Here is a 14,739-nt window from a genome sequence, read left to right on the forward strand (position 1 = left end):
AAGAAGGAAACAAGTTCGTGTGAAAGAGATTTTCTGTATCTGCAGTGTGAAATAAAACTTCAAAGGGTTGATGGATGTAAATGATGTAAATGTGTGTGTTTAAATGTGTGTGTTTGTGTGTTTGTCTCTAACAGTGGAGGACAGACCGGAGGCATGACAGAGGAGAAATGTCCTCAGCTGGTGGACTACTTTGTAGTGGCAGGTCTGGACCCTGCGGGGCCCTGGAGGCCCCTGGACGAGGATGGAAAGACGTCCATGTCCTCGTCCTCCACGTCGCCCTCGTCCTCCTCGTCGGGCCGGGCGGTGGAGCCGGTGACGGACCTGGTGGTGATCGCCCGCGGCCTCGGCGAGGAGGTGCCCGAGGGCTTCACCTGCATCGAGAAGACGCTGGGCGGACACTCGGCCGAGCTGAGCGCCGGCCTCATCAACAACCCGCACCTGTACCTGTGCTACCGCCGAGGACGCGACAAACCGCCCGTCCTGGACCTGGGGTGAGGCTCCGCCCTCCTCGCTTCCTCTTTCATCCTCCGAGTCTGCAGCTGTTGCTGCAGTCCTACGGGCTGCACGCAGAACAAGCTTAAACCGCAACTTCTTCACAAGGACTTTTTGTTTTTTAGAATACTTTTAGCCTGGTTTCAGACTGGTTTAAACGGGTTCCAGACTGGTCTTTGGTCGTAGTTATAGACTCGGTGACTAGTTTCGGACTTGGTTTTAGACCAGTTTAAAGACTTGTTTTTTGGAACTGTTTTTTTACTGGATTTAGCCTTGTTGTGGACTGGTGTTAGTCTGGTGTTAGCCTGGTGTTAGCCTGGTGTTAGCCTGGTGTTAGTCTGGTGTTAATCTGGTGTTAGTCTGGTGTTAGCCTGGTGTTAGTCTGGTGTTAGCCTGGTGTTAGCCTGGTGTTAGTCTGGTGTTAATCTGGTGTTAGCCTGGTGTTAGCCTGGTGTTAGCCTGGTGTTAGCCTGGTGTTAATCTGGTGTTAGTCTGGTGTTAGCCTGGTGTTAGTCTGGTGTTAGTCTGGTGTTAGCCTGGTGTTAGCCTGGTGTTAGCCTGGTGTTAGTCTGGTGTTAGTCTGGTGTTAGCCTGGTGTTAGCCTGGTGTTAGTCTGGTGTTAGTCTGGTGTTAATCTGGTGTTAGTCTGGTGTTAATCTGGTGTTAGTCTGGTGTTAGTCTGGTGTTAATCTGGTGCTAGTCTGGTGTTAGCCTGGTGTTAGTCTGGTGTTAGTCTGGTGTTAGCCTGGTGTTAGTCTGGTGTTAGCCTGGTGTTAGTCTGGTGTTAATCTGGTGTTAGTCTGGTGTTAGTCTGGTGTTAGCCTGGTGTTAGTCTGGTGTTAGCCTGGTGTTAGTCTGGTGTTAGCCTGGTGTTAGTCTGGTGTTAATCTGGTGTTAGTCTGGTGTTAGTCTGGTGTTAGCCTGGTGTTAGCCTGGTGTTAGTCTGGTGTTAGCCTGGTGTTAGCCTGGTGTTAGTCTGGTGTTAGTCTGGTGTTAGCCTGGTGTTAGTCTGGTGTTAGCCTGGTGTTAGTCTGGTGTTAGTCTGGTGTTAACCTGGTGTTAGTCTGGTGTTAACCTGGTGTTAGCCTGGTGTTAGTCTGGTGTTAGTCTGGTGTTAATCTGGTGCTAGTCTGGTGTTAACCTGGTGTTAGTCTGGTGTTAACCTGGTGTTAGCCTGGTGTTAGTCCGGTGTTAACCTGGTGTTAGCCTGGTGTTAGTCTGGTGTTAGTCTGGTGTTAATCTGGTGCTAGTCTGGTGTTAACCTGGTGTTAGTCTGGTGTTAATCTGGTGTTAGTCTGGTGTTAATCTGGTGTTAGTCTGGTGTTAGTCTGGTGTTAGCCTGGTGTTAGTCTGGTGTTAGCCTGGTGTTAGTCTGGTGTTAGTCTGGTGTTAGTCTGGTGTTAGCCTGGTGTTAGTCTGGTGTTAGCCTGGTGTTAGTCTGGTGTTAACCTGGTGTTAGTCTGGTGTTAACCTGGTGTTAGCCTGGTGTTAGTCTGGTGTTAGCCTGGTGTTAGTCTGGTGTTAGTCTGGTGTTAGCCTGGTGTTAGTCTGGTGTTAGTCTGGTGTTAGCCTGGTGTTAGTCTGGTGTTAGTCTGGGTTAGGGTCCAACTCTACGCTGATGATGCGACGCTCTGAGAACCAGGCGTCGGCTGTTAAACTTGGCTCGTCCTCTGGTTTACAGACAGTCGTGTCCTTCGGCCGTCTTCTTCCTCTGTGGTGCCGGCTCGGCGTGAACAGCTGTGAATTATTCTGAAATCATCTCTGAGCTGCAGAGTTTTTATCTCATGCGGTTCCCATTAAATCTTATGTAACAGAGAGGATTGTGTAATGCAGCGGACTCTCATCAACGCCACACACATCCCATTGTTCCCTTCACGTTCAGCCGTTTCATTGCTCCTGACGGGGGATAACGAGGGGAATCCTCTTACGCCGGACATCAGATGATGTCCTTTGTCTGTTTAAATCTGTGGGGCTGCAGGCGGGTACACGACATGACTTCAATCCCATCAGGAGAATCAGCCTCATCACCAGCTGATCTCAGAGATCCTCGTTAGAGGATTCAATCAAACAGGAGGCTCACGTTCCAGCAGAAGAACCGTTCAATCCTCTGAAGCAATTTAAAGACTCGCAATCAAATGAGATTCTGAAAATGTAAATAAAAACAGAATGTGATGATTTGTATATTGAATATACTCATATTTAATTGAAAATAGTTCAAAGATACAAAAAATATCTACTCATTTTAAATTTGATGGCAGCAACACGTCTCTAAAACGTGACAGGATCAACAAAAGATGGAAACGTTGTGTAACGCTAGAAAAAACACCTGGTGGAACATCTGACAACTACTGAAGTTACCATGGCAACAGATTAGTAACATGATTGGGTATAAAAAAAAAGATGATTTCAGAGAGGCGGAGTCTCTCAGCAGTGAAGATGGGGAGAGGTTCACCACTCTGAAAGACTGTGTTGGAAAATAGTTCAACAATCTAAGAATAATGTTCCTCAACGTAAAACTACAAAGAATTAGTGGATTTCATCGTCTACGGTTCATAATATCATTAAAAGATTCAGAGAATCTGGAGAAATCTCTGAACACAAGGGACAAGGCTGGAAACCAATATTGGATGGTGGTGATCTTCGGGCCCTCAGGCAGCACTGCATTAAAAACACACTATTCTGGAGTGGAAATCACTGCATGGGCTCAGGAACACTTGTGAAAACCATCGTCTGTGAACACAGTTCATCGCTGCGTCCACAAATGATGTTAAAACTCTCCAAAGAAGAAACCAGATAGAAACATGATCCAGAAACACCGCCGCCTTCTCTGGACCGAGATCATTGAAGATGGACTGAGGTGAAGTGGAAAACTGTCCTGAGGTCTGATGGATCACAATCTGAGATTCTGTTTGGAAATCATGGACGCTGCATCCTCCAGGTTAAAGAGGAGAGGGACCATCCAGCTTATTATCTGTGCAGAGATCAGAAGTAGTTTTAACCTGCATTTGTGGAAGTCTCTTTGAGCCCATGCAGTCATTTCCACTCCAGAATTGTGTCTGTTTTTACTGCAGTGCTGCCTGAGGGCCCGGAGATCTGAATCTTTGAATGATCCAGAACTGTCGCCGCCTTCTCCGGTTCAGTGCCTTGCGGTGACCTCTGCTGTGGTCTGGTTCTGGTCCGATGACCTCCGTTGTGGTTCTGTACCTGCAGGGTTCTGTATGAGGGAAAGGACCAGCTGAAACACGGCTGGTGCATCATCGAGACGACTCCGTACAGCCGCTCGGCCAGCCTGAGCTCGGGCGGCGCACCGACGGCCCACCGGGTCTTCGTGACGTACCGGCAGGCTCTGGACTCGCAGGGCCTCCACACGCTGGGTGTCACCGACATCGCCCTGCTGCTGCCCAGCAAGGGCGAGGTGGCGCCGCACACCTTCTCTCGGGTCGACAAGAACCTGAACACTGGCATGGTGAGTACCGACGGACGGAGTCCTGCAGGGTGGAAACGAACGGACCTGTGTGCTCACGTGTTTCTTCCCGTGTTTGTCTGCAGTGGGGTCCGGCGCTGTACCTGTGCTACAAGAGAGCCGTGGCCAAAGCCAACGCGCTGGTCTACGAAGCCAGTGAGTATATGACTCCGCTCACACTCAATATAGGTTATGTATACATACGTTACATATATACGTTGTAGATATACGTTACATATATACGTTGTGTATATACGTTACATATATACGTTGTATAAAACGTTACATATATACATTGTATATATACGTTGTGTATATACGTTGTATAAAACGTTACATATATACGCTACATATATACGTTGTGTATATACGTTACATATATACGTTGTGTATATACGTTGTATATATATATACGTTACATATATACGTTACATATATGTAACATATATACGTGTATATAGGTTGCATATATACGTTACATATATGCGTTGTATCTATACGTTACATATATACGTTGTGTATATACGTTGTATATATATATACGTTACTTATATATGTTACATATATACGTTGTGTATATAGGTTGCATATATACGTTACATATATGCGTTGTATCTATACGTTACATATATACGTTGTGTATATACGTTGTATAAAATGTTACATATATACGCTACATATATACGTTGTGTATATACGCTACATATATACGTTGTGTATATACGTTACATATATACGTTGTGTATATACGTTGTATATATATACGTTACATACATACGTTACATATATGTTACATATATACGTTGTGTATATAGGTTGCATATATACGTTACATATATACGTTGTATATATACGTTACATATATACGTCACATATATACGTTGTATATATACGTTACATATATGCGTTACATATATACGTTGTGTATATACGTTGTATATGTTATATATACACATTGTATTTATACGTTGTGTATATACGTTGCATATGTACGTTATATATGCACATTGTATATATACATTATATATATGTTACATATATACGTTGTGTATATACGTTGTATATATACGTTACATATATACATTACGTATATACGTTACATATATGTTACATATGTACGTTGTATATATACGTTACATGTTTCATATATATATGTTACATGTTATATATATGTTGTATATATACGTTATGTGTTTCATATACAGTGGGTACGGAAAGTATTCAGACCCCTTTCAATTTTTCACTCTTTGTTTCATTGCAGCCATTTGCTAAAATCAAAAAAGTTCATTTTATTTCTCATTAATGTACACTCAGCACCCCATCTTGACAGAAAAAAACAGAAATGTAGAAATTTGTGCAAATTTATTAAAAAAGAAAAACTGAAATATCACATGGTCATAAGTATTCAGACCCTTTGCTCAGTATTGAGTAGAAGCACCCTTTTGAGCTCGTACAGCCATGAGTCTTCTTGGGAATGATGCAACAAGCTTTTCACACCTGGATTTGGGGATCCTCTGCCATTCTTCCTTGCAGATCCTCTCCAGTTCCGTCAGGTTGGATGGTGAACGTTGGTGGACAGCCATTTTCAGGTCTCTCCAGAGATGCTCAATTGGGTTTAGGTCAGGGCTCTGGCTGGGCCAGTCAAGAATGGTCACAGAGTTGTTCCGAAGCCACTCCTTTGTTATTTTAGCTGTGTGCTTAGGGTCATTGTCTTGTTGGAAGGTGAACCTTCGGCCCAGTCTGAGGTCCAGAGCACTCTGGAAGAGGTTTTCTTCCAGGATATCTCTGTACTTGGCCGCATTCATCTTTCCTTCAATTGCAACCGGTCGTCCTGTCCCTGCAGCTGAAAAACACCCCCATAGCATGATGCTGCCACCACCATGTTTCACTGTTGGGATTGTATTGGGCAGGTGATGAGCAGTGCCTGGTTTTCTCCACACATACCGCTTACAATTAACGCCAAAAAGTTCAATCTTGGTCTCATCAGACCAGAGAATCTTATTTCTCATGCCACAATTCTGTCTCTGAGCTCCTTGGACAGTTCCTTCGACCTCATGATTCTCATTTGCTCTGACATGCACTGTGAGCTGTAAGGTCTTATATAGACAGGTGTGTGCCTTTCCTAATCAAGTCCAATCAGTTTAATTAAACACAGCTGGACTCCAATGAAGGAGTAGAACCATCTCAAGGAGGATCAGAAGAAATGGACAGCATGTGAGTTAAATATGAGTGTCACAGCAAAGGGTCTGAATACTTATGACCATGTGATAGTTCAGTTTTTCTTTTTTAATAAATTTGCACAAATTTCTACATTTCTGTTTTTTTCTGTCAAGATGGGGTGCTGAGTGTACATTAATGAGAAATAAAATGAACTTTTTTGATTTTAGCAAATGGCTGCAATGAAACAAAGAGTGAAAAATTTAAAGGGGTCTGAATACTTTCCGTACCCACTGTATATACATTGTATATATACGTTATATATGTTACATATATATGTTGCATATATACGTTGTATATATACATTGTATGTGTTTCATATATATATATACATTGTATATATGTTTCATATATACGTTACATATATACGTTGTGTATATATACATTACATATATATGTTTCATGTTTCATATATGTACATTACATATATACGTTACATATATATGTTACATGTATACATTGTATATTTGTCCCTCTCCGTGTCGCTGCAGGTCTGATCAGCCGCTACCCGGAGGTCGACTTGGAGGCGTTCCCGCTGCCCGAGTCGGTTCCAGTGTTCTGCCTGCCGATGGGCGTCACCGTGGAGAGCTGGCCGCTCAACACTAAGTACCAGCTGCCCGTCTTCTCCACCTTCGTCCTCACCTCCGCCTGCGGGGACAAGGTGGGCGGGGCTACAACACACACGCAACAAACATTTTGTTATTGTTTACAAATATTCTTCATATAAAAATATATAATAAAACAAACTGATGCATCCTTAAATGTTAAATCTTTAGTTGACTTATGATTTCCGACTAAAATCTGTGTATTCATCACATTTCAGCTCCAACAAAGAAATATTTTCAAAAATATTCATTCAATGATCCAATATTTTCTTTTCTTTTTTTTCTTCTCTCCAGTTAATCATTACTGAAGCTTACATTTCAACATTTATTTATTATTTTGTATTTTGGAAAATATTGCACTGAAACTTTTCCTGTGAGCAGGTTTAACCTCCGACAGGAAACAGGAAGTAGAATGTTGCCCTGCAGGGTTTGTGCGGGAAAACTCATTTTACGCTTTTCAATTGAAAATATGCAGATTCACATAATTTATTTGTAACATTATTGTTTCTATGTCTGTGCAAAAATTTTCCAAAAAAGCTTCAGTAGATAAAAAAAACAACAACCAAACGTTAATTTGATGCTCACCACAAAGATTCTAAGATTTATAATAAAAACTACTCTGCAGGCTGCAACATGAGCTTCATTTTTAACCTGTTTTTAATGACTGAAACACAGAAAGCTTTATGAACTGTGTCTGCAGCACAAAGTAGGAAAAGACGACAAGAAATACAAAAAAAAGGACAAAAAAGAAACGATGTTTAGAATCACAGAAATCAGGGAAACGCTTCTGAAAATCTCCCTCGGAGTGAATCCGACGCTTTGTTTTGAACCTCGGGTGGATCTCAAGCTGCCGTTCCTCCTGCAGGTCTACGGCGCAGCGATCCAGTTCTACGAGTCGTTCCCCCGCGAGCTGCTGTCGGAGCGGCAGAGCGTTCGGCTCGGTCTGCTCAGCGTGGTCGACCGGCGGCCGATCACCAACCGCAGCCTCCAGGCCAAGAAGAGCATCTGCGTTCTGTCCCACTGGCCCTTCTTCACCGTCTTCCAGAAGTTCCTCACCTTCGTCTACAGATATTCCATCTCCGGGCCGCAAGTCCTGCCGCTGGAGAAGTCCGTCACTCCTGGTTTTACCCGTGTCTCTGTGTCTGCTTTTAAAACCAGCTTTTTCTAAAGGGACTTCTGCACTGACATCTGGATGTTTGTTTCAGGGAGATTTTAGATGTTTACAGCTGATAAAAATACATCCTGCAGCAGAACTATTGAATATTCACTGCTTTAAATGACGTATTGACGATTGATTGATTGATTGATCGATTGATTGACTAGATGTCTTCCTGTTTGTGTGTCTCTGCAGACATGTCTCCAGCTTCATGCACAACGTCCCGTTTCCTTCCCCGCAGCGTCCTCGCATCCTCGTTCAGGTATGGGCCGGTGCTGGAATGGATCAGCGGGAGGGACGCCATCCTGTGATTGGTTGTGTTGGGATTGTTTAGAGTTACGCTGCGTTGCTATGGAACCGGGAGTTCACAATTTCTGACAGTTGGTCAAAAAAATGTTTGAAAATTTCCCTTGACCTACAATTTTTTGCTGATTCCTGCAACTTTACTGTGATAGAATCAGTTAAAACTCTACAAATTACAAAGATTATAATTTTTTTTGAAAAGGTGCCACAAAATCAAACTTATTTTATTTGAACAGTCACTAAATAAAAACTGATTCGTATTAATGTTCGGGACCAGTTAACCCTGAAACAACCAGTTTCCAGCAGCGTCCCTCCGGCTGATCCAATCATTTGTTTTTTATTCATCACATTTACGATGATGTAAATTATTGAACTTAAAGAACATTAATAATTTAACATCCTGACAACAGTAATTAAAAGTCTCACCTCTGACTTTCATCCTTCACTTCCTCCTCCAACAGGAAGTAGGCGGCCACCAGGTGGCAGAATAAACCGGGTAACTCCGCCCACTCAGAATCAATCCCTTTATTTATTGATCGCTCCACGTTTCCTAGTTTAATCCTTTAATTCATGCTAATGTAGTTTTACTTGATTGAGTTGCATGAAGGTGGTAAATTAGTGTTTTCTTTAACGTCTTCCTGCAGCGCCCCCTGCTGTGTGTTTACACAACAAACAAATATCTAATTAACAAGAAATAAATACATGAGAGCAGCTGCAACTTAAAGTTTATAAGTTAGTTTTGTTTTGTATTTTATATTATTTTGATTACATCTTGTTTCTAAAAGCCTCCATTTGTTGACACTAACAATTATATTTAAAAAAAATCACATGACTGGATTCATGATTATAAATTATTAACCTTAAAAAAGAGGAATAAAAAAAAATCAGAATCTAAAATCAGCTGCTGCAGAAAGACATTAAAAAAAGAAAGAAATTTTTTTCATAATTTAGAAAAATTTCAAGAAAATTTCAATGAGCACAGATTTCTCCAATCAGTCTGCTGTCAAAGGTAATTAAACTGTAATTATTTTATGCAGTGTTTATATGCAGGCTTCCCACTGGTCCTGAAATATCCTGGAATTTTAAAAATAATTATTTTCATCAGTTTTTGGTTTAAAAATTAGAATTTTTTTTTTTTTTCCTGAAAACCTCTGAACGAGTAAATAAAGCTCACAAACTGCAGGGAATAAAAATCATGTGGCTGGATTTTGTCTGTTTTTCGTTAATGGTCATTAAATTCTACTTTTTATCAGTTTGACCTCTGACCTTTGACCCTGAGTGGGAACCCTGTGTATGATGTTTTAAAGATGTTTTTTCATTTCTGTATTTCTGCCGTCATCGGAGGCTCAGCTGAAGAGTCAGACAGGAAACACCAGAGTGAGGAAGACGAGGCTCCAACAGGCCTCCTGCTGGTCTGAAAACTACTGTGGTGAAACCTGTCGTTTTTAACACGTCTGGCAGACGGTCTCGTTTCACTCGAACTGGGTTTTCTCTCGTGATGTGAAGCAGCATCAGAAGTATGAAGGCTTAACGTCCCCTGAAGTGATGAAAACCTGACTGTGTGTGTCTTGCAGCTCTCTCCGTACGACAACCTGCTGCTCTGCCAGCCGGTCTCCTCCCCCCTCCCCCTCAGGTCAGTTCACTGTTCAGACACACCCCTCGTCACGGCAACAGCATCACAAACTCACACACACACACACCAACTGCACAACACGTAGAAGTGGTTGGACAGAGCTGGTTTTTGATCCACCGCTAGCAGTTTCCCCCTGTTTCCAGTCTTTGTGCTAAGCTACGCTAACCGCCTCCGGACTGCAGCAAAAGACATCCGAACGTCTTAAAGAACACGTTTTCTAAAATGTCGAAGTGTGTGTGTGTGTGTGTGTGTGTGTGTGTGTGTGTGTGTGTGTGTGTGTGTGTGTTACAGCGGTGCGAGCTTCCTGAAGCTGCTCCAGAACCTCGGCCCGGAGAACGCCTGCACGCTGCTGCTGGCCGTCCTCACAGAACACAAACTGCTGCTGCACTCGCTGAGACCCGACGTCCTGACGTCCGTCAGCGAGGCGCTTGTCTCCGTACGACACGCACGCACACACACACACACACACACACACACACGCACACACACGCACACACACGCACACACACACACGCACGCGCACACACACACACACACACACACACACACACACACACACACATGCGCGCGCTCCAAACGTGACTTTTCTTGGTCTTTAGTTTTTTTTAATATTTTGTTGGTTACTCTTTAATAAAAAATTAAAGTTAGTTGCTGTTGTATTTAAAGACATCGAGGCAAATTTAAAAAATAATAAGCAAATAAACAAGACGGTTAAAACAAATAAAATAAAAATTCTGGTTCAGAAGAAAATCTGAATAAATAGAATAAAAGCTTTATTTATATATATTTATAATTATTTATAGATATTTATATTCAGGCATTACAACATTTGAAACAGATAAAATGAAATGAAAGGAATTTTTTTCCCTTTCATTTCATTTTATAACAGATAACAGCGATTACACATAAAAACATCACATGACAATGATCTGAATATTAGTTGGTAAATATTTTACACATGAAATTTGCCTGTTCTTCGCCGTGTACGGAATTCTCCTGACCCCTGACCCCCGTGTCCTGTCTCTGACCCCTGACCCCCGTGTCCTGTCTCTGACCCCTGACCCCCGTGTCCTGTCTCTGACCCCTGACCCCCGTGTCCTGTCTCTGACCCCTGACCCCCGTGTCTTGTCTCTGCAGATGAGCTTCCCGCTGCGCTGGCTCTGCCCCTACATCCCTCTGTGTCCGCTGCAGATGGCCGACGTGCTGCTGGCGCCGATGCCGTTCATCGTTGGCGTCCACTCCAGCTACTTCGACCTGTACGACCCCCCGACCGATGTGGTGTGCGTCGACCTGGACACCAACACCATCTTCCAGTGGGTCCATCAGCACACTGACCTCCTCACTCATTCACTGAAACCAGGAAACCAAAACAAAATTATGTTTATCAGCGTTACAACACTTTACGATAAGTGTACGTTAATTAACTGTTAATTAATGCAGTAATAAGCATTAACTAATGTTAATTGGCAGGTAATTAAAGTATACAAGCATTTATAAATGGTGTTCACTAAGGAATTGATTTATGCATTATTTAATAGATTATAAAGATGCTTTTTGTAGTAATAAGCATCATATTAAGCATTAATTAACAGTTAATTAACAGTAATAGGCATCAATTAACGGTTCCTCCTGATGAAATTGCTTTGTGAACTTCATGACATGTTAATTGATATTTATCAACCACATATTTAGATATTAATTAAAACCTTTGTAAACCCTGAATACATGTTAAAAAGAGACATTAGATACCGGTTAGTTAATGTTTATTTTTGTATTAATTACCTGGTTGTTATTTTGTATTACTTTTTCTACGACTGTCAACAGCATCTTTAAAAATAATGCATAAATTTATACTTAATAAGTGAACAGGAACATCAATAATAAATGACTATATAGACGTTAGTTACACATTAATTAACTGTTAGTTAATGCTTATTATAGAATTAATTAATGAACCCTTGTTGTAAAGTGTTACTTGTTGGACGATCAATCAACTAACGAGTTGCAGCTCTAAAAAGAACTTGTTTATTTTAATTGGTTAAAATCTCTGCTGCTTAACTGTTTCAAATGTTTGCTGAAATTTTGACCTTTGACCTATATAGTGTTCGTCACCGTCACGGTTTTCCCCTTTTTCAATGTCTCAGATCGGAGGATAAGAAGCCGTTGTCATGGCGATCGTTACCCAGGAAGCATGGCAAGACTCTGTTCAACTCGCTCACCAACCTCCACAAGACCCTGGAGAAGAGTGAGTGTTGCCCCCGGAAACGGAAAAGGAAACGGCGTGAAAAATACAACATACCAAATTTTTTTGATGTAGTTAAAGGATGAATTCGGATGAAATTGAAAGTACAAGACTTGAATATTTTCGGTGCCTGACTCGCCTCTCGCGGCTGCAGTTTGCACCCCCGTCCAGGAGGAGGCGACGCTGGAGTTCCTGCTGACCGACTACGACCAGATCTACCGGCGCCAGAAGCAGCTGGAGCTGGAGATCCAGGAGGCCTTCCTGCGCTTCATGAGCTGCCTGCTGCGAGGATACCGGACCTTCCTGCTGCCCATCACCACGGCGCCGTCCGACACCACTACCGACTGCAGCTCGCTCTTCAACCTGCAGGGTGCGCCGCTCGCAGACGGACAGGAAGCTGTCCTGGTTTTTACTCCGCCATGTCGTCCTTTTGTATGTTTATTTCTAATGTCTCTTCCTCCCGAAGGCTTCCTGAAGTCTCGCGACCGAACGCAGCAGAAACTCTACGGCCAGCTGACGAGAACGCAGATGTTCACGCAGTTCATCGAGGAATGCTCCTTCGTCAGCGACCGCCACGCCTGCCTCGAGTTCTTCGACGAGTGTGTCCAGAAGGTTGGAGCCGTTTCTTCTTCAGTCCCGCCAGCGGGTCACATGATGAACGTCTCACCTGTGGTATTGTTGTTGTTGTTGTTGATGTCATTGATGTTGTTGTTGTTGCGGTGAGCAGGTGGACGTAGAGAAGCCGGAGGACGTGCGGCTGATCGACCTGGACGAGACTCACAGCGGAGAACACACCGTCTTCATCATGCCTCCCGAAGAACCGCAGGAATCCGACGGGTCCGAGAGCCCCGCCCCCTACAGGTACGAGAGCTCCGCCCCTTAAAGGTACACTTTTACCCTCCTTGTCCCACTGTCGTCACTCAGGTTTCAAAGCCTGACGTGAGACTGCCTGTTTTAACAATTTAAATCTTCAGCAGAGAAACAATCAGAACGCTCAGTGTTTAAAACGGTCTGTGAGCTAGCAAGCAGCTAACTATGCTAACAATCATTTTATTGATGCAGCTTTAAAACTTGACTGCCTGTTTTAATCTTCCAGCTACGAGACGTTCCCCACGTTGAAACCGGAACTGTTCGACCGACCCCACGACCAGCTGCGGGTCCCGACCAAAGGCAGCGCCCCCAGTAGCCCCGCCCCCCGCCGCACCAAACAGGTGACGTAGACGTGTTGTTCGGGTCCTTCAGCTCCAGAGATTGTCGCTGTGACCCAGTTCTCCTCGTTAACAGACTTCCTGTGTTTCATTTTAATTTCATGAATCCGTATCAATATTTCACTGCTCATCCAATATTCAGAGGCCGCAGACTGTCGCCGTTTAATACTGAACAACAGTCAGTTACATGTAGAACACAACGAGGACTTCAGTCAGTCATCTGCGTCAAAACACGGGAATTTAAATTCATATTTTTTATGGACAAATAAAAAAATGTAGTATTCAATGAAACATGTCATTACTAACTATGAAGAGTGAAAAATAGTTTTTAAATGTGCTTTCAGCTGTAAAAAAAAATGGGAGGTTTGGAAGATATTTGAGAGCTCTGAGAAACTTTTGATTTCACATATTTTGAAATTGTCAAGTTTTCAGTAATTGAGAGTTTGTGATACAGACTTCCACCCAGCAGGGGGCGCTGCAGGAGCATGTTATGAACGCAGCCGTGTGTGTGTGTGTGTGTGTGTGTTGACAACAGACTGTTTCTAAAAGAGTTCGTAGCTTCAGGTCTGTAAAATGGTTCTGATCCAGAAGTGTCTTCAGCTGCAATACCAGCGAGTGCCACTAGAGGTCGGCTCCAAAAAGCCTCCGGCTCACAAACCAACGATGACCTCTAGATAATAAAAAGTTTGAAAGCCCCTCCCCCTTGACGTCCTGTCATGTGACCCGTGCAGGAGATCAAGCTGGCCCAGAAGCGGGCCCAGAAGTACTCGGCGGTGCCGGACATGTGGTCCAAGTGCCTGCTGGGTCACTGCTACGGGCTCTGGTTCATCTACCTGCCCACCTTCGTCCGCGCCGAGAGCGCCAAGGTGCGCGCCCTGAACACGGCCTACGATGTGCTCAAACACATGGAGAACCGCAAGGTGGTGCTGCCGGACGAGGTGAGCCGCGCACGGGGGCCAAAGGTCATTTGGACCTGTCAGATGTTGATGATGTTCTGTTTGTTTCATTTCCTGTTTTTGTCTCTTAACGTCCTGAAATCTAAAAAACAGAAAAAAACAGACCTGGTTTTGATCCAGGCTAGCAGTTTCCACCCATTTCAAGTGTTTATGCTAAGCTAGGCTAACCGTCGATTAAAAATACATCTGGACATCTCGAAGAACAAACTCATTTTCAAAAATGTTGAACTGTGTGTGTGTGTGTGTGTGTGTGTGTGTGTGTGTGTGTGTGTGTGTGTGTGTTTCAGGTGTGTTACCGGATCCTGATGCAGCTCTGTGGTCTCTACGGTCAGCCGGTTCTCGCTGTTCGAGTCCTGCTGGAGATGAAGAAGGCAGGAATCACCCCGAATACCATCACCTACGGATACTACAACAAGGTCACACACACACACACACACACACACACACACACACACACACTTACC

General features: G+C 43.4%; 1 protein-coding gene across 2 annotated transcripts in view; it reads left to right on the plus strand.

The window, feature by feature from the left end:
- The window catches only part of dennd4b (DENN/MADD domain containing 4B), a 38,971-nt gene that overhangs the window by 13,690 nt on the left and 10,542 nt on the right, over positions 1 to 14,739 (plus strand). For both annotated transcript variants that reach the window (XM_069148412.1, XM_069148413.1), the window contains exons 2-17: positions 135 to 491; positions 3,703 to 3,958; positions 4,042 to 4,111; positions 6,664 to 6,833; positions 7,643 to 7,884; positions 8,129 to 8,195; positions 9,811 to 9,869; positions 10,161 to 10,305; positions 11,007 to 11,182; positions 12,014 to 12,114; positions 12,266 to 12,481; positions 12,578 to 12,723; positions 12,839 to 12,972; positions 13,208 to 13,322; positions 14,051 to 14,257; positions 14,563 to 14,691. In XM_069148412.1, coding sequence (XP_069004513.1) covers positions 154 to 491; positions 3,703 to 3,958; positions 4,042 to 4,111; positions 6,664 to 6,833; positions 7,643 to 7,884; positions 8,129 to 8,195; positions 9,811 to 9,869; positions 10,161 to 10,305; positions 11,007 to 11,182; positions 12,014 to 12,114; positions 12,266 to 12,481; positions 12,578 to 12,723; positions 12,839 to 12,972; positions 13,208 to 13,322; positions 14,051 to 14,257; positions 14,563 to 14,691 — 2,571 coding nt within the window. In that variant the 5' untranslated portion in view covers positions 135 to 153. The remainder of the gene's footprint in view (positions 1 to 134; positions 492 to 3,702; positions 3,959 to 4,041; positions 4,112 to 6,663; positions 6,834 to 7,642; positions 7,885 to 8,128; positions 8,196 to 9,810; positions 9,870 to 10,160; positions 10,306 to 11,006; positions 11,183 to 12,013; positions 12,115 to 12,265; positions 12,482 to 12,577; positions 12,724 to 12,838; positions 12,973 to 13,207; positions 13,323 to 14,050; positions 14,258 to 14,562; positions 14,692 to 14,739) is intronic.

Source organism: Embiotoca jacksoni, unplaced genomic scaffold, assembly GCF_022577435.1.
Source record: "Embiotoca jacksoni isolate LCO1_2020_lvr unplaced genomic scaffold, fEmbJac1.0.p SCAF_141, whole genome shotgun sequence".
Classification (NCBI taxonomy): domain Eukaryota; kingdom Metazoa; phylum Chordata; class Actinopteri; family Embiotocidae; genus Embiotoca; species Embiotoca jacksoni.